Below are 23481 nucleotides of genomic sequence, written 5' to 3'. Positions count from 1 at the left end.
AGGATTACGTTTTTACAAGACCATCTTACATATTCCCTGGTGCAATAAATAAATTTTCACTTTTGTTTTATGGTTGTCTTTCGTCCGTGGTTGAAAATAGACTCGAACAATATATAAACTCTTTGCTATTTCTGTTCAAAAAAAAGACAGTGACAATGACAATGACAGTTAGGCTTGTTTCCTTTCCAATGTCGAACGAAAAGTCAGAAAAGATAGTAATTGGGATGAAAACGAATTAAAACGATTGAAGTAGTATATATAACGAAGTCAATATTATGTACCACATACGTCCTTTACATTGCAAATATTAATAAGTAATTAATCAAAAAATGGGTGCGGTTGTAAAATATGTAATAGCCGGCTTAGTTAGGTATTGGCTTATTCATACAGACTTTTGGCATACACTATCCAATAGGGTAGAAATAGCGACTCCCTTAAATTCATGGAAGAGGTTAATTGAAGGTGTTTATTTATACGACCAAAACATTAATCCGTACGAAGGAGATGCTTTCCACGAATCACCGATAGTGTTAGTGATTTTCCATTATCTTTTAAAACATGTCCCGTATAGCCTACCATTTATATTCAGTGCAATGGACCTCCTCACTGCGTATCTTCTCTACAAAACCTCGAGAGGTTTTGTCAGAATCTTCCTTAACTGTCAAGAGAAATATTTATCAGATGTGTCTCAGGAATCAAAGGATATGGTTATGACAGAAAGTCAGTTAAAAGAGACATCTGAATATGTTCTGTCTGTCTATTTATTTAATCCATACTCTATATTGAACTGTGTTGGGATGACAACAACAGTTTTGCAGAATATGTTGTTAGCTGCAGCACTTTGTGGTGCGGCTCATGGATATGTGATAATATCCTGTGCGTTCTTAGCCTTTGCTACTCATCAAGCATTATACCCTGTCTTACTGATAGTACCAACGGCTATGATATTGGCTGAAGTGAACAAGGGATGTAATAAATGTTCATATATTAAAACATTGTTGGCCTTTGTTTTGAGTTGGAGCTTTGTGGTTTATATATCTGCATTTATAATGGATGGTTCTTATAATTATGTTTACAATACATATGGTTTTATGTAAGTACTTTCTTCTAATATTAGTCAGTCATAATTTTATTTTAAACTAGATAATAGAATAAGAAACTAATTAACTTTGTATTTGTAACATAATGGTATGGTAATGGTAAGACATCCAATGTACTTGTATCAAATGTTAGAACTATGTTAAGATTCAATGTTGTCATGAATACAATTACCATTTAAATATGTAACTAAAATGTCATCAATACAAAATTTTGACTGTTCACACAACAAAATGAAATAGAAATAATAGCCTGTAAGAAACTTTAAAGTACATTATTAATATTAATAGTTCTGTGTGTGAATTTTCACCAGTAGACAGAACCATCTTTGGCTATGTACTGTAAAGCTTTTACCCAGCAGTCCCTTAAGACTTACTGTTAAACTATACAATTGAGTCTCATTATCAATGTGATTTCTACAATTTCTATTAATCAGTAAATACATAGTGCAGCAATAAAATAAAAGAAGAGTAGTTGATTTTGAATTTCTTTGAAAGTGTCAATCGAATTATATAAACATATGTATACTCATAATTTCATATTTAACATGTTTCCAGATTGACTGTTCCAGACCTAAAACCAAATATTGGACTTTTTTGGTACTTTTTCACGGAAATGTTTGAGCACTTTAGATTACTGTTTGTATGTGCTTTCCAAATAAACGCCCTGATACTGTACATAGTACCATTGACTTTGCGATTTAAGAAGGAACCAATATTATTGGTGACTGTGCTATTAGCACTGTCAACTGTATTCAGATCTTACCCTTGTGTGGGTGATGTTGGCTTCTATATGGCATTCATACCAATGTGGAAACACCTTTTTACATGTAAGTGCTATTATATAAGATAATAAAATGAAGAAAAATATTTTAAAATTTATGATGCACTCTTCATTTCCATATAATTCTTATCGCTAATTCTTATAGTTTAAAAAATAAATTTTTTATTTAAATTATTCTTTATTGCCCTTCATTCAGCTATTAATAAAAAAGATAAAGCATAAGAGCTATTTATAGAAAAATATGAATTTTTATAATTTCTGAGTTTACTCATAATCTTTATATATATTTTTCAGTTATGCAACAAAAATTTATTGTTGCCTGTGCATTCATCATTACTTCAGCTTTGGGACCGACAGTATGGCATTTGTGGATATATTCTGGATCAGCTAATGCCAACTTTTTCTTTGGTGTCACCTTATCTTTTGCAACAGCACAAATATTCCTTATAACTGACTTATTGTTTGCGTATATTAAAAGAGAATATACTCTTAAGAATGGATCTTCGAGGACCATTGATGGAAAACCTGCCAAATTAGTTCTGCGATAATGACAACTGTAAACTGAAATGACAGAAATATGCATAAAACTTGTACAATGACTTCTTATGTGTAGCTTTAGCATTCAGAAAAAAAAAACTGTTATGCAGATGTCTGAATGTTACATTTGTGCAGTAATATATTACATATTGAAGACCAAAAAATTTTTTCATTCTTAAGTAACATCTCCATATCACCATTTCGTTGAATAGAGTATGTTGATCAGTTGAGACAGTATACATTCATTCAATTCTGCATTTAAATTAGTAATTTTAGGGTATTATAATATAAGACAAGAAGCAAAGACTTGTATAACTAATGACTGTAACTAAATTAATGATAAAATGCATACAATCTTTTAAGTACAGCTAAAATATTTTCTATATCTGACTGTCACTTAGTACTATTCAATATTCATAATTAATATGTATAGTTACTTTATTAGTCGAAGAAAGAAATATTTTTTAGCTCATGTGTTCATTTCGTTACAACTTGTTTTTTAGACATATTTGATATTGCTTTAAAGTTATTAATATTGTATTTGACTGTTATATCATATCAAACTGTCGTTACAATTTTTAGTTACTGTTTGCACAAAGATAAATGTCAAAACATACAGTATTTTTTAACAAAATTAAAATTAACAACTTATTGGATTGAAAATGTAAGAAGAAAAGCTACAAAAGTTTATCGAATGCAAGACTTACTGTGACATAAGTTTAAATCTTTATCATATACGCTATACATTTCGGTAAGAACATGCACACACAGATTTTGCCTAATTGAAAAAGTGTATTTTATTTCCCAAAACATAAAATACTGTACCTACTAGAAAAATTGTACACAAAACATGAAATCGTTTTTTAAAAATACTAGATTTTACTCATAAGCGTTTTCTGTGAGTCTAAAAAACCCTTATATTCAACTTCAACTTTAACCGTAACCAGGAAACGAAACGTGCTAAAAAAGTTAAACATGGAAATTAAAATTCAATTTGTTATTACCGCCGACAATGTTCTCTAGAGATTTAAAAATGTTGCCATTGTTTTCCATACTTTTTATTTTAATTATTAAGAAACATAGATATGAACATACGTGCGAGAATGTATATTTGTTTAAAATCTTTTAAATAAATAACAAAACACGTTTAGTATGTATGTCACAATTCAGTATAAAATAACATGTATTATAATTGTGTTGTAAAAATTAAAGTATTTTTTGTACGAACCATGTGATTTGTTTTGTCAATGCAACTTTATAACAGCAAACTTTTACATTAATATTCATGAAAATGTCAATCGGCTTCAGCCAAATCAAATTGGCAATAATTATTGAAATCATGTGATGATCTTGGTAAAAATGTGCTCTTAATACTAACAAACAACGTAAAAATGGTTTTCTTAAGGGTCTTAAGTTTACCGTAAGTTTCGTGTAGTCGGTGTGGTGGAGCTCGATGGGGTTTAGTCGGTAGTCCTTCTCCTCAGGAGCCGCCGGAGTCCGACATAACCCGGTCCGTTACCCCCCTCGACCGGGTATCCGTAAATGGATTCCCAGCGTTAAAAAAAAGGGGGGTCTTAAGTTAGGATTCAAGTTCAAATCAATATTGTAGTCTATCTAATACTTATAGGAACGCTCCGAATTATTGAAGGTGCCACCTACTTATAAGTAATGGACCTATAGAGAAATATGAAAAACAAGTCAATTCTGTTTCAGTTTTATCATGTAATTTTTATTGCCTTTGTAGACATATGAGTATGTAGTCACCATCGCTCATGGACTTCACTAATGCTTAAAAAAGTCACTACTTCTGAATAAACTATACATTATGGATACATTATACAGTAATCATTTTACACAGAGAGGACACAGTTTTTTAAACAAAAAATAATAGATACCAATTTCAAGCGAAGACAAGGCCTAACAGCTGACAAACTGCACTAGCTTAGGAGCCATTCATTTCATCACCTCATTAACTCATCGGATTTTCAACTGTGATAAAACTCTTTTTTTTCCCTGCTTTAAATTAAGGGGCTATTTCAGGTACTTACGGACCTCAGGGCGAGCTCACCAATTCAACTTGAGATAACTAAATATGCGTAAAGTTCACAGTGTCTGTCAGTTTGTCTGTGCGCCTGTACAACAAAATCCCACAAGATGTTCAGAACCTACATATACATAGGTTTAAGAAAACTATTAAAGAACATCTGTGCAATAAAGCTTACTATAAAGTCAATGATTATCTAGAAGATTGCACAAAGTGGGAATGAGTTGCTCGCTCCGGGCATTTCAATATCGTAGTAATTGTTACGTTATAATACTCATTGTAAAAAAATCATATTTAAAAAAATAATAATCTAATATTAAAAAATAAATAAATAATAACTTCAATTTAAAAAAAATAAAGACATGCCCGCTGAGTTTCTTGCCAATTCTTCTCAGGACGGAGGCTAGTTCTTGTGAATTGGCGGTAGGTCTTTTGACGTTGAACAAGTATGTACTTTCATTTATGTTGAATAAAATTTTTTTGATTTGATTTGATTTGAGTGCTTAGTGCGAGTTTTTTAACGTTCTCGATAGCGTAAAAGTTAACTCCAATTTGTATGCAGTTGGAACAGCGCCCCTAGCGGCAAACGTTCCAACTTTAAACAAATTTGTGTTAATTTTTACGCTATCGGGAACGTTAAAAAACTCGCACTAAGCACACTGAGCATTACTAAAATATTAATTTTGATTTACAAATCTTGGTGACCGCAGCACTGTGATATCACCTTGAGCTTGTTTGATTTACGGCATTAGGAAAAGGACGTATGTCGCCCTCACAGTTTATGGGTCAGAAAAAAGACTTCAAATGTTAAGACTATAGTAATAGTGATCATGTATAATCGTACCTACAACATTAAGTCCATAAATTTACAAAATTGCAGAAAGGTTTATAAATGTTTAACAGACAATTTGTTAATTACGATTAAAAAATCCAGGACTAGAACACTAGATACGACAAGTTTTGCAATGATTCATTATTTTCATTATCTTATCAGCTTACCGTGATCTGTATTGTAACACTCCTTACTGGGCCACAGCACGCGTTGTTGTTTTTTTATTATTTCGTTTCTCAAAATGAATAGGTTATTGTAATAGTGATGAAAATGAAGTATTTCCTTTACGCAGTGACATTCGTCTGTAAGTAGGGGAGACCGGGGCAAGATGAAGTTCGGGGCAGGACGGGAAATAAGCTTTTGTCCATGAATGGTAATCGTGTTCGGACCGGTAACGGCGCCATTTGCACGAAATTCAGACTGCGCAAGTGCGTCCGAGCAAAGCGAACGTATTGGATCTTGTTTTTGCGTTGTATAGGAAAAAAACTGATTTTGCAAGTGTTTTTATCTGGTTTTTGGTTAAGAAACTGATGTGCAGACATGTAAGTACTTGATTTAATATAATGTTTTAATCCTCAGCGTGTTGTAGTACTATAACACTTTAAATTCAGATTAGATTTTTGCGCCGGTAAGATTTAAGATTAGAATTGCTTCAACTTATTTGAATACATGTGGGTCGGGGCACAATGATCGGGGCATAACGGAATACTATCCCGTTTTGCCCCTTCCTTGTGGTTTAAATAATTTCTTCTGTGTACCCACTTACCTATCGATAGTATTGCAACCTGGTTAAGCAAGCGTCCATAGGCTACGGTAACCGCTTTCCATCAGGCGAACTGTAAGCTTCTTTGCTGACTTAGTGGTATAAAAAAGTATAAGTACATATTGTTGTAACTTCTACATAAGCAAGATATATCGTTGCTTTTCTCACAAAGTTTTTTTCTCAGATACAATGGTTTGGAACAATAAACGAAAAACAGATCGTGGCAAATGGGACCCTGAAGTTCTGGGTCTTATGGGTTCTTAATAACAGGATGGGGCTTCCTCGAGCCTCTGCTACATATGATATTCCGCCGCCGTGTAAGAAAAGCTCGTGATAGTGTGGATGACGACACTGATTCCGGTAACTACTAAGTATGCAGGAAGCACGGTTAACCGGAAAATAACTTTGTGTAATAGCTTATCAGTTGGGTCAGCGAAATCATATAGATAGCCTACTTAATGAAGAAACCGACATGGCAGGAGAAGATTGGCGTAAAAAACGAATACACAAAGTTGGAAATAAGAAGATAAAAAGAACTGAAAACAAGCATCAAGCTAAAAGACTCGCCAAAAAAATCTAATCGGAATATAGTTCATCTTAATTGGAGGACGGTGACTGGGCCTGCATCTATTGTGGTTACTTATACTACGAGTCAACCGAGGGTTGGGCTATCTGCAGTATTTGCCATGGTTGGGCACACGATTCTTGTGCCGAAGTAGATGAAGAAGACGACGAGGCACACATTTGTGAACGCTGTCTGCCCGATTGAAATACGTACTCCTTTTGCCCCGTAGCATTTCCCATCTTACCCCGTCCTTGGGGCAAGATGGGAAATTCGCCACCTTATCGTTAATCATTATTTGTAAAAAAACTTCTGTGATTTTGCTTGATAAAAGTATTAATTTTAAGAAACAAATGTATAAGTGTTACTTATTTTCTTAAAGAATTTAATTAAAGAGTATAATTGTCTTTGTACAGCGAGTTTTGTCTTAGCTATCTCATCTTGCCCCGGTCTCCCCTACTCAAGTTTCAAATTCAAGAAAATTATGCTCTCCGATTGTATTATAAATGCGGGTAAATTAACGTTAATTAGTGTAGTTTTGTATGTACAAGATTATTGAAAGTATGAAATACTTTCAGTATCAGAATGTGCTATTTTGCCCAGTATACCAACACATCTACTTCCATGTTATCGCAATGGTGCCCCAGAATTAGTTGCACCCCGGCGTCTTGATGTTTTTTTGTCTTTGTTGAGAAAAATCGAGATACACACGCAGCTAGACATGAGGATGATTACTCCAGCTTTACTAAGGAGGTGAGAAACAAATTATATTTTATGAGTAATAGAAATTTCCAAGAATTTGCGGTATGAATACCTTGTAAGACTTTTTTGTCCTTTTTTCTTTATATTCTGACCCTTGTAAATTGTAGTCCGTGAATCGGCAAATCATAGAATTGCTTAGTGAATAAGTTAAGATAGAAAATGAGGTTCCCGGGAGGAAGTAGTCTCCTTCTGGTGATGGTCACAAGGCGACCTGGAGGGGGGGGCTGCGTCGCACGCTAACGTCACTAGCACGATGGCACCAGGATCCTAGGACGACGCGTCAGTGGTTGCAGTCTATGTTGCCATTGCTGTCATTGCTGAAAGTACAGTGGGAGAGCAATCCGATCTGCGGTGTATGGCGTTCCGACCTGGCAAGTTTACCAGGTTCTGACCCCAGCTGGAGATCGGATGTCGGGTGAGAGCGTGCGAAGGGTGTCGCTTGGTGCGGTAATGTCCCAAAATGCCCGTGTAGGCGCGGATACCTCGTAGGAGGTTCGGCCCTCTGAAAAATAAGTCAGCATACCTGCAATTATTATTGAAGACGAACGACGGTGTAGTAGATAGATATAGTCTTAGGAAGCCGGTGTTAACGGCATTTTCTTATTAACACCAAATCAAATGGCTATAATCAGATTTGGAAATAAGTTGAAGGTACGTATGTGTGGTAACTGGAGCTCTGTCTTTTCAGTCTTCGTTTAGATGGTATAGAACAGCTTTCCGCAACAGCGGTTGAAACGGAATTCGTGCTGCCATTTAGAGCATCTGCTTTCCAATTTCACAAATACAAACTTTTGATGGATTTATTCTTGCCTAGTCAGAACCTAGTGGATGTTGATGAAATATTAACCGTACCAGAAAAATGTTTACTACATCGGATGCTAAGTTCAGCGGTGCGACTATGGGAAAGAGGCGATGAGAACGTTGCGTGTCCTCTGACATCGGAACAATCGCAAAACATGATATCACAAAGTAATACTAGGTATGATAGATTAATTTTTTGTTGATTTTATGACTTTTTTGCATGTTTTATAGATTTAAGAGCTCTTTATAGTTTACGTATTACGATGAGTGATCACTTATTAAATTTAAACGTTTTCAGTATCATCAGCAGATGTCCAATCGAAGATGGAGTAATACAAACTGAATGGGGAACTATATCTCCTGGGACAGTCATGGCTGCTGTAGCCTCAGCTCTTGAAAATCAACGAGTATCGATGAGCGACATTTTCAACGCTAATATTTTTAAGGAAGACGTAGCTGAACCTCTAATTAATTTAGCTTTACAAGACTGGTATGAAAACATAGAAACTCTTGATACAAATAATCAAAAACAGCTCGAGAATGTTGATATAAACAATATTTGGGTAGCCACACTAGGAGGTAAGAATTATTCAACTTGATCATGAGACATTGAGATATATCTATATAGGAGTTAAAGTGTTTGAACAAACACTAGGTATAAGAAGTTAATTACAAAGCAAAGCTTTTGTACTGGTCTGGATTATAAGATGCGTTTACGAATAGCTTAATGACAATTTTTTTTGGTTCCGTTATTAGCTAGGTTCCAAATCGATAACTCAGTTCAATATAATGTTTGCATTGTTATCGTACGTTCAGTAACAAGATTTCATAAAGATATAAAAGTTACAATAGAGTGAAATTCGGTTCCTTAAATGTACAACGTGTTACTAAATTGACCAAACAAATTAGGTCCTTCTTGTTAGCTTATTCGGCCCTAAAATAATCATGTGCTTTAACTCGAAAGGAATAGTGGCCTTTACTCCAATCTAAATCTCTCACTATTTCTCTCTCTAACTAAGAATTCGACCTCATTCGCTAGGTATTGTATTCTCTTTGTTTAGTGTTGACGACCGTATTCACATTGTGTTAACTACGTATGTGCGTATAATATGCTCCAGTAAACGTTAACAAATTACAAATTATCTGCGTTGCATTTAGTGATTTTAAGGTCGAGGCTAAATCGGATTTAGCTGAAACCTACAATGACCGGTGGTCTCTGCCACTATCATTTAGACCCATTTCTGTGAAAATGGGTAGAGTCACGTGGAAAAACTGGGAACTTCGGAGGCTAAGAATTTTTCTTATGTGGATGTGCGAATGAACTCACAGGACTTGCTTGGTTTTTCGTGAAAACTGGAGCATGGACATTACAATATGAATTCCGTCACCTTTCTTTGGACATGAGTCATATTATTTATAATAAGACCTACCACCACCTGATTAGTGATTACAACATACGGGTATTTTACTCATAGAATGCTGCCGATTCTCGAGTGAATCCATTAGTAACCTATAACGACACCCACAGGAAAATATACAAAGTGTTATTCTAGGACATCTCACAGCCGATTCCGGTACACTGCGTTATATCCTTTTGGCCACAACGACGGAGGGGCAGTACTTGATGCGAACATTGTGCACGTGAAGCAAAAGTATGTATTAGTTCAGAAGTGGAGTATTGCTTCACTGTGCTAAAGCTTAACACTCCAAATTACTTGAACGTCAACTGAAAGATTGACCCCAAAGGACCCAACACCGCCAGAGAGCTGTAGGGATCCGTGGAATTTCGGTGTCATATAAAACGTATCTTTCATTGCAATCCATTGGCACATAATTCCTAGTTACGTACGATGTTATTTTGATGATGTAAATACGTTTAGAAGCATTTTGTTGTTCTAGGTGATTTGGCTGAAGTAGTAGTTAACCAAGGTCCTAGAGTGGGTGCCTCTTCGCAAAGAATGAACATAGGCACCAACAATAGATGGAACGATACGCTACTTCCTCGTGCGCTATACATTTTTCCTCAGAATGCTTCAATCATTGATTGGCACATCACTGATGCAGAAATATTAGCTGGAATCGACGGTGAAGTTTCAAATCTTATCATATTTTTTTTGCACATTTTATGCATATTAATGAAATTTTCTTGTCTAACATTGATGATGACTAGTTTTTATTTCCTTTTAGGTTTGATTTTGTCAAGATACATTTCGAAATGGGTAGAACAAAGAAGATCTTTAAGATTGTCTCAAGTAATAGACATGTACTACTCCAACGAAGGTGTTTCATTTGATCCTAACGTTAAGGCTTGTAATAGATTGTCCCTATTCACTGATGTCTTTGATAGTTCTGATTTAAAGACGGAGGTTGCTAGGTTTGCTTCTGTGTTATCTCTGAGGCAAATAACTGTGTATATACCACAGGATGAGATGGAACGAATCACCGAAGCCGCTGTGACTGCATTCACAGATTATTTGTGTAAGTTCAATTATCTATAAATACGTAATCTGTCAGCGACTGTTTAGAAATTTATTATGTATTTTTTAACGTAATTTCTCCACTGAAAAATTTATATATGATCAAAAGCCAATGACAATGGCTTCATAACTATAACCTAATAATATCATGACCAGGATCGCGTAGATAAAAAAAATATTTTTAATTTTTATTTCGGTTTATAATTTAAATGTAGTTTTATTTTGTTTTTGAACTCTATTTTTCTCGTTAATAATTATTGCATCACGTGACTATCAGGGAAAAACAACAAAAGAGCATGCTCAGTCTCAAATTGCGCCGTCCTACTCTTTGGCATAGAGAAGTGTTCAATAAAAAATAAAAGAAAATATGGTGCATTACTATATACCAACATTTGTCAACTGACCGGTGTCGCATTTGTTGTTATATCAAGGTGTGAAAGTCTATTTGGTTTAAGCGACATTTGAGTTGATAACCATGATCGTTTTTTAATTAACTCTTTGACTGCCATGTAGGGCAACGGCTATCTACATGGCGCACTCAAGTGATTATGTTGATTTCGGTAACTTATGCGGCGAAATACTTAGTAGATTCTGGGAAAGAGGAACCTGAAGATACTGAGAATAAATCTACTTCTAAGAGAGCTAAAAGACTAAAACATACATTAAAAACAAAATACATAATTACTTCAGTGCGCCAGGTAGGGCACCGGTGATCTACATGACAGCCAAAAGACTATTTCACACACGCACACACGCACACGCACACGCACGCACGCACGCACACACACACACACACACACACACACACACACACACACACACACAAATTCAATGTGCTCGTTATATATTTTAAATATTTCACTTGCGAATCTCTACTGGTATATTTAATAGGGATACGTTTCATTCTAGCGTCAATCTTGCGACAGAATCAAAGAGAGTGCCGCATGGGCCGTACTATACCTGTAATGGACTTGGTCGTAGCAACTGACAGCTCGTGGGGACGTTACGAAGTAGAACAGTTTTTGTCGTGAGTTTTTTTTTAAGTAGACGCGCCATGTCGCTTCGTTTTCTTTGAATTTATAAAAAAAATAATGGAATGATTAAGTTTCTCGGGATAAAAGTAGCTTATGCGTAAACCTAGGTATCATGCAAAATTGGCACTTACACTATTGTAGAATGAGTGTAATTATTAGTGTTTACACTCTGGTAACACTTCCCACAGTAGTACAAGACCTACTAACTGTAGGATTTCAAAGCCATTAGTCTCCGGAAAATGAGGCAACAGCTGGTCTGCTCGTTTACAGTAATAAAAAACCTTATTAATCCCATTTCATCTCATCTCATTTCATTTCTTTGTCATCCCAGTTGATTAGTGTGTCAAATTAATCATCTTTATTTCATTTCATTTCACTTCACTCCATATTAACATTTTCATAAAATTAAGAATATAAATTAAAATAAGACATGACTTAAAGGTCTTAGTTACCAGGTCATAAAATACCTTAAAAACATTATTTTTAAATAATTCGATTTTAATACATTTGCAGGTGGGTCAGTGGAGCTCTAGAGATGAATCTGATGAAGAGTACGATATCATTATTGCACGGAAACACAGGGGCGTGGATTGCACCGCCATCAAGTAATTTAACGGCACTGTTTTCACACGTACAAAATTTCACAGATACGTGTACGTAATACAATTATTTAAATGGTTTGATTATTTTTTAACTGTATCAATTATATTTTGACCCATAAATAGGATGTGATAATCAGCATAATACACTAAAAAATGAATATTATAGTCAAATAAGACGAATAAAGCGAATGCGAAAGCGAAACTGCCGTGAAGCAGTAATGCGTTTCGGTTTGAAGGGCGGGGCAGCCGTTGTAACTATACTTGAGGCCTTAGAACTGATATCTCAAGGTGGGTGGAGCATTTACGTCGTAAATGTCTATGGGCTCCAGTAACCACTTAACACCAGGTGGGCTGTGACCTCGTCCACCCATTAAGCAATAAATAAAAAAAATATAGAAGATATTCGACATAAATAATATCATAGATTAAACACGACAAACTAAGATTTAATGCTAATACAGTTACAGGTACCTATTTCTATAGAATTAATAGAATATTATTAAAACTACTTTTATGGTGAATTTCGTGAAGCACTCGTGAAATGAATGAAATAATTAACGCGTGATTGAACCGTTTTCTTCTTCCCTACCTATTCGCTGGTAGCCTAAGGGGTTATTCCAGTTACACCCGGACGTGTAGGTGAGCTCATAGACTCAACCTGAGAGAATTTGCTATCACTAGCCCTAGCAATAGAAGTGCTTCGCGGAATCTATTACCGGATTTTGAACCATTAAAATCGTTTTGTCTAGAGCTCGTGAAAATATGAAGAGAATAATATAAATATTTTCATCAATCAACTAAGTTATGGTTTTAGACAGCCCGTTCTATTGTAACATTAGCAAAGTGTTATTCCTGACCTTCTGAGTCTGAGTAGGAGAATCTGAATTTACAGAAAAAAAAACTATATTTTCAAAACACTATTTCCACTCGCATTCCTTACGTTAAAATCTTTCATCATTCATCGTTTTTCAGGGCCAAATCGTTTGAATCTGCCAAACATAATATCGACTGCCATTCGGTATTCACTCAATAGGACTTTAAATGAAATAGAGAGTCAGGCTAGTGCTGGAGTCAGTACTGTTGTGCTCGTTATTAGTCCGAGTGATCGACCGTCCAGTACGGAGATGGAGAGAGCCCGGAGCCTCATGAGTACACTGAGAAATAGCTTCTTTGACGTATACTTTTCTTACGTCGCGCGGGACGTGACTGATTTTCAGAACATCAACAATGAATATTTAGATTATTCTGAGCTGTTCGTTACGGTAAGGAAGTATTCAATTTAAATCGGGATTTTATATTTATTTCAATGAGAAAAATGAAAACCAAAATGTACCTTAATACATTTTCGTCGTAGATACTATCAGTGTTATCGTTATTTTGTATCACTTTGTGCCTATCCCTACTTTTAACTGTTGAGGCTGTCATAAGGAGTGTCGTGAAACCTCATGGGTTTGCAAGACCGGGCCGTCTATTTATGTAAGCTGGTCCTTCACTGGTGGTAGGACCTCTTGTGAATCCGCACGGGTGCGTGAAGCAGTAATGCGTTTCGGCTTGAAGGGTGGGGCAGCTGTTGTAACAATACTGAGACCTTAGAACTTATACCTCAAGGTGGGTGGCGCCTTTACGTTGTAGATGTTAATACCAGGTGGGCTGTGAGCTCGTCCACCCAACTAAGCAAAAAAAAATAATGAAAAAAACTTCATAATTTAGCAGGAAATATTAAAAATCCCAGCTTCATACATAAAAAACTTCCAGACGGATATAAAATTGTCCACGGTGAATTAATTCAATTAAACAATAAATGTTGGAATTTTATTTAATAATTAATCCATATTAACATTATGATTTTAGACGACATCAACTTCAGTGAGTGACGTAATCAACGGGGTGGACACGTACGTAGTGCAAAATAGTATACCGATGAGGTTAATGGGGGCTCAGTGTCAAGTTAACGATACCATATTTGAACAAGTTGAATATGAAGACTTCGTCTTACCGAATCGGCAAACACATTACAGAATACATCCTTTTTATTTGAGACAACAAGCCCTGGTTCAAGTTCAGGTACAAATTATTCTTTATGAAAGCGACATCTGCTGATAGTAGATATTTACATTTTCAAATTTCGTTGACAATAATAATTTCATAACATACATACACATGTTGCTTGTGAAGATCGTATATATAATATATTGTTACCGCTAGTTTATATCTTTCTTTTTCAGTACGAATAAATCGACTATGAATGTAAATTCAACATATTCTAGTTTTGTAACGCCATCTGTGAATTCACCGATTCACTATTTCAATGCAAAAGCGCCATCTACACTTCTTTATGCGCATATTTTATAAAGGCAACATTAAGCTAGTATGTAACAGAATTTTAATTTACAGGACTAATTCTTTTTTTTTTGTTTTAGTTTCGTAACGACGGCCAAGGTCGACTATTGATATGTACATGGCGCGGAGCTGACGCGTCTCACGACTGTCGTACATTATCGGAACGTGAACTGTTCACGTTCAATCTTACCACGCCATGTCCGTCACCGGAATTTTGTCCTCCAGCTCATTTTATATCAACAGCAATAAACTCTTCTAATTTATGTGCAAGTAAGACTAAACTTTTAAAAAAATAATCAAAAACGTACTTCAGAACATTTCTGAAGTCAGGCCCCGGGGGGATTCGAACCCCCGATCTCCTGTTTACTAGACAGGCGCTTTAACCAACTAAGCCACGGCGCCTTGAAGCAAAGACTTGAAAATAGTAAACATATCCATCTAAATAGTATGTAGTATGTAATGTATAACAGCAAAATTTACTTTTATACATTTAAAAAAAAAACATTTTATTAGAAATGCTGCTTATAAGACGAAAAAAACCCTCACTCCTCAAATACTAAAACGATGAGCATGCATATATTATCCACAAATGTACATAATGTTTTACATTTATTATTGATTTAAGCACATTATAAATATAAATAACAGACTTTTTTCTATCAGATAACGACTGTCGTCTTCCACATCAAGTCGGTTACTACGTCCGACATTCTGGGCTTCGCTGTTTGCCGCTTACAGGATCTTCTAATAAGAACGAGATCAGGATGTTGTTCATTTATATAATAATTTTAGGATTTTTATTAAAATAAAATTTTATATAACGTCTGAGTTATTTTTTTATTGTATAGATGGTATATTGGTATATAATGGTATATTGTATAGTGTGCGAGCAAACATTAAATTAAGTGGCTGCCAGAGCCCATGAAAATTAAAACATTAAATGTTGCCACCGTACCTTTAAGTTAAAGTGTGAATTGGATTCCACAGCAATGTGTCCTCTTAATTTTTTTCCGGGAGCTGCACTCGACATTGGTTATCAATTTGACCAGTCTAAGTTTTGCAAAAAAATACATAATTGTACTTACAAGTTATAATTAAATGTAATAAATTTGGTTATTTAAAAAATGTAAATTAATGATCTAAATTTGACTGTCTGGAAGATTGTTTCACGAATCAAAATTGTAAATCAAACAATTAAGGTGAAAAAAAACAAAAACATGTTCCTAAAAAGTACCCCTGGTGGGACTCGAACCCACAATCCCCGGCTTAGGAGGCCGATGCCTTATCCATTAGGCCACAGGGGCTTAAGAAGCGACGAGGAAATATTAAATTACATTTTTTACAAACATAACAAATATATTTAAAACATTTTTTTCAAATACAATTTCTTTCATAGCCTAAAATAACCCTGAACACTGTCAATACTTTTTGATAAAACAGTTTTGATGGTAACTATTCTCAATTCTCCACTAGATGGTGCTAGTGTAGTCATTTTAAACCTTCATTTTGTATTTTGAATTTTGTGCAAATTTATGCAGATGAAACATAAATTTCATTATCAACGCCTTCCGAAATTGCCATTGCGTCAATAATTGATTTGCAAGTAAAATGTGTGCGTTTGGAACACCAGCGTTCAAGAGCCTTTTAAACATTTTTTTATATCAGACTCGGGTCCGCATTCTTTCGATGGGATACATGGGACACATTTGCGGTTGACTCCGCCCATATAAACGTTTTAATCCCGCACAATGGTCGGCTTCAGTGTCTCGCCACACTTGGTAATTGAGACGCCATGGTATGTAGAAATAAAAGCCACGCGGCTTTTATCCCTCCACACCATGACATCCACGTCTTCCGAGGCGCAACCCACCACTTGACCGACTGTCACGTCCTTTTTGGATATATTCGCCAATTCGGATGGACTAAATTGGCGGTTTGTACGGAGCGCCCCCACACAGTCGAATCCCTGGACCTTCAGTTCCCGCGCTAGTGCTGGAGAGTTGTAAAAATTGTCCATCCATGTAGTAAGTAGCCTTTGTGCTCAAGACCATTCAGTAGTCTGAGCACGAGAGATGATACTGTTCCAGAGATTGGATCATCGTCTTGAATTGTCGAGGTCTCTTAGCCTGCGTGCACTTCAAAACGCCACAAATATCCAGTCTTGGACTCACAGACTTCATACGGCTTGACTACAACTGTCGCTGCTTTGTTTCATATAAATTGATTGATATTGAGCCAACCTTTCCACATACAGCTTTCATCGAGAGCCACATTTTCTGGTAAAATATTATATAATTCCGAAAATTTGCCATTCAACTGGTCTATAATGGGTTTTATCTTAAAAAGATGAAGAGATGAACTTACAGTTGTCGACAAATTTTTACAGTATAATCGCAAGCCCCGGACTTCTGAAAAATAAAACAATTATTTAATAACATTTAAACTTAACAAAAAAAATAAACGTATAAAAAATTGTTTGATAAATACTTATGCAAGCATGGGTGAAGGGATTTCTTATCCGCGAGAAGTCGATGGTATTGGTTGGAGGACCATCCCTTTGGACGACCAAAAAGATTCTGCTCTGAAAACCGTAACAAATATTCGTTTACTATAGATATTTGTTTTACTGACAAAACCAAAAAAGATTTAAAACATCAGAATACCTTGCGTTTTTTCCACGATAGGAGAGAGAACTCGTACCCTTTTAGGGTGGAGTTACGTCTCCAAGGGATGGCCCATGAGTAAATTCTCCAGCGTATCACAGAGCAGTCTGAAATACGCATTGGCATTAAAAAAAAAATTTAAGGAATAAATCAATAAAGAAATTAATTTTATATTAATAAAAAGAAAAACAAACATTTATATCAGTTTTAAGGGATGAACTATAATGGTCAACTAATTAGAAACAACAACAAAAAAGTATGAAAAACGATATTTTTTTAGTATGAAAAACAATACTAATTACTAATAAGTAATAAGTAATTAGTATTGTTATTTATAATATGTTATTTGTTTATAATATGTTATTAATAAGTAATTAAATTTGTTATTTACGAAATAGCTACTATCCACAGCCTTCCAATAGTTATAATTAATATTTAGTGGCGTATCCCTTATTTTCCATAACAGCACTGCAACGACGTGGCATTGTTTCAATCAATTTCATACATTTTTCTAGGGGATTGAATTCCATGCTTCAACAAATGTTTCATATTATATTTCGTTTTGACCAGTGTTACGTTTGTTTGAAACTATCTTTTTAACAATATACCAGAGATTTTCTATCAGGTTTAAATCCGGACTATTTACTGGCCAGAAACGAATATACGCTGTTCGTTAAGGAAGCATTTGACGCTATTGGCCGTGTGTTTAAGAAGCTGAAGAATAGCTGCGCATTCAAATTGTTCTGTTAAGAAAGTTTTTAATGCAATTGACCATTATAAAACACATGGAACTGTTGAAATTTTTTTTAGAAAGGCTCGACCAAGAAAAACCGTTCGTGTTGCTAAAAAAGACCCAATTAAAGGCTCCAACCAGATTAAAAATGAAGTTTTTTCGCCCGATGGCCCGAGAAATATCTCGTCAAACTGATACGCCGAAGATTAATGAAAGCTAAATTGTTCGGACGAACCTCTCGAAAGGTACCGCTTCTTACGTGGCTTCTTACCAAGCAAAACCGAAAGAAGCGATTATTATTCGAAAAAAAAAATGTTAATTGGATGTTATAATACGAGAATGGAAAAGTGTTATTTTCAAAAACAAAAATAAATTGGATGTGGAGTTGGACCCGTGCGGAAGATTGAAGGTACAATGGATGAATGGCAATACAAAAATATCTTAGATCACACAATGATTCCCTGCTCGGACGATCATTTGCCACTAACCTGGATCTTTCAGCATGACACTGTCCCGATCACCCTCTTCAGCCAACTTATACCCTGGGCCAGGAAGGTCAAGTACCTGGGAGTCACCCTGGATGCATCCATGACATTCCGCCCGCATATAACAACAGTTCGCGAGCATGCCGCATTTATTCTCGGCAGACTCTATCCCATGATCTGTAAGCAGAGTAAAATGTTCCTTCGGAACAAGGTGACACTTTACAAAACTTGCATAAGGCCCGTCATAACTTACGCGAGTGTGGTGTTCGCTCTCGCGGCCCGCACACACAGACACCCTCCAATCCCTACAATCCCGCTTTTGCAGGTTAGCCGTCGGGGCTCCGTGGTTCGTGAGGAACGTTGACCTACACGACGAGCTGGGCCTCGAATCAATCGGGAAATACATGAAGTCAGTGTCGGAACGGTACTTCGATAAGACTATGCGTCATGATAATGGCCTTATCGTTGCCGCCGCTGACTACTCCCCGAATACTGATCATGCAGGAGCCAGTCACTGTCGACGCCCTAGACACGTCCTTAGGGATATATCAGATCCAAAACCATTGCATTAGACGCCTTCAGGTCTAACACTAGGAGCGGGCTTAGGGACCCCGGTAACCGTACTCGTCGAACTCGACAAAGAGGTCGACGTACAACCTAACCCATGCAGCAGCTCGCTGAGTTTCTCGCCGGATCTTCTCAGCGGGTCACGACTCCAATCCGGTGGTAGATTCATTCGCGCAATTGCTCTTGAGTTGTTAGGTCTCCTTCGGAGGCGCTCGGGCAGTTTTTAGCAAATCCCACCCCCAAAACAGTGGCCCAAAGCACACGGCCAATAATGTCCAATATTTCCTTAGCGAACAGCGTATATCCGTTTTAGACTGGCCAGCAAATAGTCCGGATTTAAACCCGATAGAAAATCTCTGCTACCTATATTGTTAAAAAGAATTAAGAAAGTCTCAAACAAACATAACACTAGTTAAAACGAAATATATGAAACATTTGTTGAAGCATGAAATTTGAAATTGATTGAATCAATGCCACGTCGTTGCAGTGCTGTTATTGAAAATAAGGGATACGTCACTAAATATTAATAATAGCTATTGGTAGGCTGTGGATAGTAGCTATTTCGTAAATAGCAATACTAATTACTAACACTTAAAAAAATGTTTTTATACTGTTTTGTTGTTTCTAATTAGTTGACCATTATTGTTCATACCTTAAAACTGATTTAACTGTTTGTCCGTAATGTAATATCGAAACTGCACTTGTGCACTGGGATTTATATTGTTTTTCTATAGATGATTAATTGTTTAATTTCAAAATAAAAACGTTTGCGGTGAAGTATCTTACATAATGTAAGGACCGTTGGTGGTGTTTCTAATTATACGACCACCACTGTATATATGTATATCTAAAATTAAAATATTTAAATGTAAAATATGTAAAATGTAGAAAAAGTTATTACGGCTCGGAAATCGAAGGCCTGTCAGGGACACGACGACGTCGTCCACCACGTGTCTGCACATCTCTTGCACCGCCGCGGGCTGCCATACTGCCACGTGAACGGACTTACGACCACCTCTAGCAAGCTCAAGCCAACTGGCTTCAGGGTTGTTTTCAGTACTATTGCGCGCAAAATAAAGCCAACATAAACAAACTGAGCGTGCAAAATAAGCACATGCAAGGCTTAAAAATTGTGAACATTAAAAGTGCTAAAATCAATCAATCCAATTAAAATTAAAAGAAGTTACAACGAAACATTTAAAAAATCTAATCGATAAGAAAAAAATGACAAAGAAGATGATTGGCTTATGCAAAGAATCCTATGACTGGTATAAAATATGTATATAAAAAAATCAAATAACTAAAACAAAAAAAGAAAGCAATAAAAAAAAATCATATGAAATTCAAGTCTTATATCCATAATAATCCATATCTACCGGCGCCATTTTGTCATATGTCCCTTCAGGGTCTGTGTAAAGTCCACTTGGACTTTAAATTGTTTTCGTATATTAGAGGTCGAATTTTTTACATTTGCGACTAAAATACACGTAGTTTGTACTTATTAAATTTATGTTCTCTATACAATGATCAGAATCAAATATCACAAAACAAAATACACTTAAACTTCGAAAAATGACTTGGTCGTAGCTTCGATGGTTGTTTTTGACCTTAAATTTAAAGAATACACCCATGTAAATTAAAGTAATTAATACTTACTGTTGCATAGTTTTCAGCAGATGAACCAACCATATTAAACAATTAGTTGTTGCACGACCCACTAAGTTCGCGGGAAAACTTTGTTTATAATCATAGCCTATATACACTTAATATAATCACTGAGCAAGTAATCAGTACCGTACCGTACACATAGACCTTAGGTTTCGTACTTCAGTGACCGAACATAGTACATTATACCTAATCACTAAGTTTTAAAATTGTCACCTCACCGTTAAAATTAAAATTAAATCAACGAACTTAATTTTTTTAAGGGAGTTTATGACCTGGTAACTAAAACCTTTAAGTCATGTCTTATTTTAGTTTTTATTCTTATTTTTATGAAAAATGATAATATGGAGTGAAATTAAATGAAATGAAGATGATTAATTTGAGACATTAATCAACTGGGATGAAACTAAATGAAAAGAGATGATATTGGATGAAAAATAATATCAGTAAAATGGTAGTCATTTACTAAGATTTTTTCAGTGGACTTTTTGGAGGATCCCGAGAAGTTACGTCCAGGGCTTTGTTTCATTTTCCCACATTTGTGCACTTTCGCGGATATTAAACAGTGAATAAACCACCGTTATTACACATTTAAGCCTGAAGAAACACTAAATAAACAAAATAAAACAGATCACACAACTTCACTCCTCGCGTTCCCGCCAAAAAGTCTCAACGAACTTGAAAAAGGTTTGTACCACAGACCAAACAAATTTTATGTAATAAGGAGAACCAGGTACTTATTAACTCCATGGGAGAACCTATTCATTCTTAGTCGATTTATAATATACCATAGAACGAGAACTGTAGTAAAAAACTGTAACAGCCCATACTGTGGGAAGTCCGCTGAGCGGCATCAGAGTTTAATATATTATTTTCTACGTAATAGATGCGACAGCTCTTTTTCATATATAGTGCGAGCAAGATAAGTCTGCGCGCGGCCAAAATCGGAACTAATCGTGTGTCGCTATTTTTGTGCTCCGTGTTTTTATTAATTTTCTAAGTAAATAACAGCTGGCATTATACCGAAAGTGATTAAAAGTGCTGGCAGGGATATTGTTTTGCAGCTTAAATGTGCTTGTGAAGAAGAACGAGACAATAACGTGCCTATGTCACCTTGTAGGGTAATTTTTGGGGCTACCAATTCATTATAATTCCCGCATTATTCTCGATTTCTTGGTTAATTATTCAGTTGTAGTTCTCTTCATTCCTTATTAATATAATGTGATGTATTATTTTGTTTTAGGCATTTTCGAATGGACCATTACCGAAATCACTCGAGAAACTAATGTAGCAGCTTCATCTTCAAGAATTGTGACGCCAGAAAAACAAGAAACAGGAAGACAAAGATTGGTGAATTAGATGATTTTGATAAATGCATTAAAAGACGTAAAATACATTTGTTTTATATCGTGAGGAGGGTAATCCCTACAATGAACAAATTTTGGTTGGAATTAAAAGCTGATATTGATCTTAAATATGGCAGAACATCTTTAAGAAGCATCCTAAAGACTATGAGCTACAGTTTTAACAAGTGTCAAGTCTAGTGTGACTTCTGATGAAAATATCCGAATCAAAGGCATTGACTTACTGCATGTTTTTTTCCTACCTAAGCTGGTTGCCTGGAGCGGCTATTCCAGCGTAACCGTAACTAGTAGGTGAGCTCACGGGGCTCAAACCTGACGACGATGCTAACACGAACCCTAGCAAGAGCCGTGCTTCGCAGAATCTACCACCGGATCGGAAACGCGACCCAATGAGAAGATCCGGCGAGAAACTCAGTGGGCTGTGTCTGAGAGTTAACTTACTCGTCGAGCCCTTCGTCGCAAGCGACAGGTTCGACGAAAACGGTGACCGGTGCTTGAAGTACCTAGAAGCACCGTTAGTGGATCGGGAGGATCCAAGATGACGTGTTTTGGGCGACGTCGACTGCTTTCCATTCTGTCCGCACGATCGGGAATGTAGTTACCGGCGGCCACGATGAGAGGGTTTTCGTGTCGTGCCGCTTTATCGAAGTGGCGCATCGACGCTGACTGCATATCGAGTGGTGGACTCTAAGTCCAGGTCGTCATGGAGGTCGACGTTCCTGACGAACCACGGGGCTCCGACGGCTATCCTGCAAAAAACGGGATTGAATAACTTGGAAGAATTTTAAGCGAGTGCGGGCCGCGTGAGCGAACACTGTCATGACGGGACGTATGCAAGTTTTGTAGAGTGTCACCTTATTTCTAAGGGACATTTTATTTCGCCTGCATATCATCGGGTAGTTACTGCATGAGCATTCAAATGTCAACTTTAAAAATATTGCAGGCTATTAAATAAACGACTCACAAGGTTCTTATTGCATTTGAATATCCTTTTTTATATTATATCCTAATCGAAATAACCTAGTACATCAACAGTATTTTGCTAATAAATCTCAATTACTTTTGGTTTGTAAAATAAGACATCACTTCATTAAACGAAGGAATAAATATTAGTCAAGCTGGCAACATTATACATCCCACCAGTCGCGCGCAGACATGTAACTTCATGTAAGTTGCGCGCACTTAGTTCCAATGAATCCGTTTTAGCGCTAGTGTAATCTTTTTTTTAAATGTTTTATTCTGCTTCAACCTTCTAATTTCTGCCAGTCAAGTTTGATGTTTTGAAAAAACATGCTTATCGATATCGATACTCAGTGACGTTCTTATTTATCGACAGTTCACATGTTTAACATGTTTCGAATAATTATTT

The 23481-nt window shown here is 36.1% G+C and overlaps 3 protein-coding genes, 1 long non-coding RNA gene and 2 other non-coding genes across 12 annotated transcripts; 3 read left to right on the top strand and 3 right to left on the bottom strand.

Moving 5' to 3' along the window:
- Positions 1-168: 168 nt before the first annotated feature.
- LOC101741445 (phosphatidylinositol glycan anchor biosynthesis class U protein) lies at positions 169-3645 on the top strand. Of its 2 annotated transcripts, none has more exons than XM_038011093.2 (3): positions 169-1093; positions 1656-1927; positions 2176-3645. In XM_038011093.2, the coding sequence occupies exons 1-3, from the start codon at positions 330-332 to the stop codon at positions 2427-2429; spliced, it is 1290 nt and encodes a 429-aa protein (XP_037867021.1). In that variant the 5' UTR covers positions 169-329; the 3' UTR covers positions 2430-3645. The 2 variants fall into 2 exon arrangements, with proteins under 2 accessions (XP_037867021.1, XP_062524659.1); XM_062668675.1 differs by having other exon boundaries at positions 170-529.
- Positions 3646-5099: 1454 nt separating this feature from the next.
- Positions 5100-15460, top strand: LOC101741587 (uncharacterized). Of its 4 annotated transcripts, XM_038011258.2 has the most exons (12): positions 5100-5598; positions 7198-7372; positions 8070-8360; positions 8481-8761; positions 10082-10267; positions 10370-10660; positions 11569-11686; positions 12207-12346; positions 13268-13557; positions 14147-14359; positions 14716-14905; positions 15299-15460. In XM_038011258.2, exons 1-12 carry the CDS (start codon positions 5559-5561, stop codon positions 15442-15444), a joined length of 2361 nt encoding a protein of 786 aa, XP_037867186.1. In that variant the 5' UTR covers positions 5100-5558; the 3' UTR covers positions 15445-15460. The 4 variants fall into 4 exon arrangements, with proteins under 4 accessions (XP_037867186.1, XP_062524656.1, XP_062524657.1 ...); XM_062668672.1 differs by having other exon boundaries at positions 5444-5598; positions 10082-10660; XM_062668673.1 differs by having other exon boundaries at positions 5485-5667; positions 7223-7372; positions 10082-10660.
- On the bottom strand, positions 14964-15037 carry TRNAT-AGU (transfer RNA threonine (anticodon AGU)). The gene has a single exon. It is a non-coding gene; the product is annotated as a tRNA-Thr (tRNA).
- LOC110386600 (uncharacterized) lies at positions 15111-21051 on the bottom strand. 3 transcript variants are annotated; one of them, XM_062668676.1, is made up of 5 exons: positions 20740-21051; positions 18520-19930; positions 17299-17405; positions 17123-17216; positions 15111-17043 (listed from the first exon to the last, which is right to left on the bottom strand). In XM_062668676.1, the coding sequence occupies exons 2-5, from the start codon at positions 18920-18922 to the stop codon at positions 16847-16849; spliced, it is 801 nt and encodes a 266-aa protein (XP_062524660.1). In that variant the 5' UTR covers positions 18923-19930; positions 20740-21051; the 3' UTR covers positions 15111-16846. The 3 variants fall into 3 exon arrangements, with proteins under 3 accessions (XP_062524660.1, XP_037867193.1, XP_037867194.2); XM_038011265.2 differs by lacking the exon at positions 18520-19930 and adding an exon at positions 19985-20142 and having other exon boundaries at positions 20740-21035; XM_038011266.2 differs by lacking the exon at positions 20740-21051 and having other exon boundaries at positions 18520-19978.
- Positions 15867-15939, bottom strand: TRNAR-CCU (transfer RNA arginine (anticodon CCU)). Its single transcript has one exon. It is a non-coding gene; the product is annotated as a tRNA-Arg (tRNA).
- A 594-nt stretch (positions 21052-21645) lies between the features above and the next one.
- LOC134198987 (uncharacterized) lies at positions 21646-23082 on the top strand. Its single transcript, XR_009973297.1, has 2 exons — positions 21646-21869; positions 21992-23082. It is a non-coding gene; the product is annotated as an uncharacterized LOC134198987 (long non-coding RNA).
- Positions 23083-23481: the final 399 nt, after the last annotated feature.

Source organism: Bombyx mori, chromosome 5, assembly GCF_030269925.1.
Source record: "Bombyx mori chromosome 5, ASM3026992v2".
In the NCBI taxonomy this organism is placed as follows: Eukaryota; Metazoa; Arthropoda; class Insecta; order Lepidoptera; family Bombycidae; genus Bombyx; species Bombyx mori.
This window is presented reverse-complemented; position numbering and strand designations above follow the sequence as displayed.